The following is a 3,821-nucleotide window of genomic DNA, read 5'->3' as shown; positions in this document are numbered from 1 at the left end:
TTGCAGTGAGCTGAGATCCGGCCACTGCACTCCAGCCCGGGAGACAGAGCGAGACTCCGTCTCAACAAAAACAAACAAACAAACAAACAAACAAAAAAACCTGCACAGCTTGGTACTGTCCTGTAGGCAACCGTGACACAATAAGTATTTGTACATCCAAACATAGAAAAGGTACAGTGGAAATAAGGTATTAGAATCGTATGGAACCACTGCAGTGTGTGCGATTTGTTGATGACTGAAATGTTGATATGCGGGGACTATAATGAAATAATACATATTGTTTAAATTAAGTAATACATATATATTTAAATAACATATATTCTTTAAGTATATGTATACTCTATATATACTGTATTTATGGTATGCATATATATATATACATATTTATGACAAAACCATATATATGTAGGCTGAGCATGGTGGCTCATACCTGTAATCTCAGCACTTTGGGAGGCTGAGGCAGGTGGATCACTTGAAGTTAGAAGTTCAAGATCAGCCTGGGCAACATAGTAAGACGCCATCTCTACAAACAAAAAAAAATTAGGGCTGGGCGCAGTGGCTCGTGCCTGTTGTAATCCCAGCGCTTTGGCAGGCCAAGGTGGGTGGATCACAAGGTCAGGAGATTGAGACCATCCTGGCTAACACGGTGAAACCTCGTCTCTACTAAAAATACAAAAAATTAGCCAGGATGGTGGCAGGCCTCTGTGGTCGCAGCAACTGGGGAGGCTGAGGCAGGAGAATTGCTTGAACCTGGGAGGCGGAGGTTGCGGTAAGCTGAGATTGCGCCACTGCACTCCAGTCTGGGCGACAGAGCGAGACTCCATCTCAAAAAAAAAAAATTATTTCAATGTGGTGTTATGCATCTGTAGTCCCAGTGACTTCGGAGGCTGAAGCATGAGAATCACTGAACCCAGGAGGCAGAGGTTGAAGTGAGCCAAGATCACACCGCTGCACTCCAGCCTGGGCTACCAAAAAAAAAAAGAGAGAAACGGCAAAATTAATTTTAATAATATGTCTATATAACCCGGTACACCCAAATTATTATTTCAGCATGTGATCAATGTTTTATAATTTATATTATTTTATTCTGTTGACACACAGGTTCTCACCATGTTGTCCAGGCTGGTCTCCAACTCCTGGGCTCGAGCCATCCTCCTGCCTTGGCCTCCCAAAGTGCTGGGATTACAGCCATGAGCCACTGCGCCTAGCCCCTATAATTCTTACTGAACTATTTTACATTTTTTCTCCACACTGTCTTCTAAATCCCATGTAGGTTTGCTGTTGACAGCACCTCTCGGTTTGGAACGGCCATATTTCAGGGTCTGAGGAGCCACTAGCTGGCAATTGCTATATTGGATGGTACAACGCTAGGATCCCCTTAGCATGGATGAGGAGGTGCTAATCAGAGGGGCTTCCTGGAGGAGGTGACATCTGAAGTGAGGCTTATGGGAGCTTCCATAGAAGTTGGGAGCAGGGACAAGACAGGATTTCTAGAGCGAAGGATGCCACATATACTTGCTTTCTCAGCCATTGATTCATTCGTTGAATGCACACCTCACCCTGCTGGAGACTACGCCCTGAAGAATGTGGGTCAGAGCAGATCTCTGCCCCTTAGATAACTAGACATGTATAGAGCACCTGCTGTATGCAGGGCACTGTTCTAGGAGCTCCCTCCTGATGCTTATAGTCTGAAGTGGGAGGAAGTTTGACAGTGGAGAGAAATAAAATTGCGAAATGGTGAAATGTACCAGAGAGGACTTTTTGAAAAATAACTTTTTAAGCAGAATAATAAAGAATTGACTTTAAGGAAGTGAAACAGAACGGCCTTTCAGAGGTGGCAGGAGCCAAGACCCAAATGACGGGAAGATGACGGGAGGGGTGGTCCCGGGAAGAGGGCACAGCTTGTGTGAAGGTCCTTGAGACAGGAGGACATGTGTGTTCCCAGAGCAGAATGGAGGCCAGGGGGCCTGGATGGACTGTAGGGGTCTGAGGGGTGACACTGGCAGGGTGGCTGTGACAGGGGCAGAGGGCTTGGTGGGCCATGGGTGGAGCACCCCCAGCTGGCATCCCAGAGCCCAGGATATGGAAACACAAGGGAGGCGGGGAGGCCAGAGGGGAGGCTGCTTCACTGAGCCCGGCAAGCGAGCATGGGGTCTGGATGAAGTCGTCACCTTGGAGGTGTTCAGGACATGTTCTGAAGGTCAAGTTAAGAGGAGGAGGCAGCCAGGCACAGTGGCTTATACCTGTAATCCCAGCATTTTGGGAGGCTGAGATTGGAGGATCACTGGATCCCAGGAGTTTGAGGTTACAGTGAGCTATGATTGCACCACTGCACTGCAGCCTGAGCGACAGACTAAGACCCTGTCTCAAAAATAAATAGATAAAAAGGATGAGGGAGTAGCCTGATTGGCATGAGGATGTCCAGGTTCTGTTTGGAGGAGCAGAGTGAGCGGTAGAATCCGTCAAGGAAGGGATGAAGTCTGGGGTGAGTGGAACAGGGACAGGAGAAGCAGAGAGGGTGGCCGAGAGCATCCAGTCAGATTGTGCTCCGAAGCAGGTGCTGTAGGGCATTGAGGAACATGGAGGAAGCAGAGACCTGGCCTGTAGGATCAGGGAAGGCTTTCTGTACTTATTCCATTAGCAGGTCCTGTCAGAGGTGTAGGAATGTCCCAGACAAACTGGGGAGAGGTTGGCAGCCAGGGGACAGGAGGCAGTGGGGACAGGCCATGCGAGAGAGGACGAAGCCATGGCTGTGGGGACAAAGGGGGTGAGGACAGCACCCAAGGGTCTGACCTGGTGACTGGGTGGACAGCGGGACCTTCATGGGATTGAGAACTGGGAGAGGAGGCAGTGAGCTCAGTGGTAGGGGTGAGTACCCTCGGGCCAGCCGAGCTCTTCATTCATTCATTCATTCATCACAGGTTCGTCGCGTGTGGGGAGTGGGGATAGGAGCTCTCAGGGAGCATGTGCAGGGCCCTGAGGAGCCCCACAGATCAGGGGCCGCAGTGGGAGGAGGGAGAGAGGAAGTCAGGGACAGCCCAAGGGTGTGTGCTCTGTGCCGTGGGCCTCAGCCAGTGGTGGTTCTTCCCTCTTTGAAGCTCCCAGCCAGAGAAGGGGTCCTGGCCTGTCCTGAGCCCCAGTGCCTGGGGGCAGAGAAGATCTGCCCTTCCTGCTGGGTGGGGCCGCGCCTAGGAAAGAGAGGGCAGCTGGCTGACTCCCCAGACCCCTCACCGCCCACCCTCCTCCTCCTCTCCCAGGTAAGAGCAAAGAGGCGGAGATTAAGAGAATCAACAAGGAACTGGCCAACATTCGCTCCAAGTTCAAAGGTAGGCTGGGGGCCTGACTTCTGGCTCGGGGCTGGGAGCTGGGGCTCCTGTGACCTATCCTGTGACCCTTCCTCATTTCTGGCTCCCCCTTCCTCCTTCCTCTGCCCTAGGAGACAAAGCCTTGGATGGCTACAGTAAGAAAAAATATGTGTGTAAACTGCTTTTCATCTTCCTGCTTGGCCATGACATTGACTTTGGGCACATGGAGGCTGTGAACCTGTTGAGTTCCAATAAATACACAGAGAAGCAAATAGTGAGTCCGGAGAGGGGGGTGCCAGGGCCTGGACTCCTGGGCCTGAGGGAGGAGGGGGTTAGGGGTGTGGACTCCTGGGTCTGAGGGAGGAGGGGGCTGGAGGTCTGGACTCCTGGGTCTGAGGGAAGGGGGATCTGGGGGTCTGGACTCCTGGGTCTGAGGGAGGAGGGGCCTGGGGGTCTGGACTCCTGGGTCTGAGGGAGGAGGGGGTGTGGGGGTCTGGACTGGTGGGTCTGAGGGAG

The 3,821-nt window shown here is 51.7% G+C and overlaps 1 protein-coding gene across 1 annotated transcript in view; it reads left to right on the top strand.

Moving 5' to 3' along the window:
* The window catches only part of AP2A1 (adaptor-related protein complex 2, alpha 1 subunit), a 45,951-nt gene that overhangs the window by 12,315 nt on the left and 29,815 nt on the right, over positions 1 to 3,821 (top strand). Inside the window, exons 2-3 of the mRNA XM_011946513.1 lie at positions 3,258 to 3,326; positions 3,437 to 3,579. Of these exons, the coding sequence (XP_011801903.1) occupies positions 3,258 to 3,326; positions 3,437 to 3,579 (212 nt within the window). The remainder of the gene's footprint in view (positions 1 to 3,257; positions 3,327 to 3,436; positions 3,580 to 3,821) is intronic.

This window comes from Colobus angolensis, unplaced genomic scaffold, assembly GCF_000951035.1.
Source record: "Colobus angolensis palliatus isolate OR3802 unplaced genomic scaffold, Cang.pa_1.0 Scaffold25, whole genome shotgun sequence".
In the NCBI taxonomy this organism is placed as follows: Eukaryota; Metazoa; Chordata; class Mammalia; order Primates; family Cercopithecidae; genus Colobus; species Colobus angolensis.
This window is presented reverse-complemented; position numbering and strand designations above follow the sequence as displayed.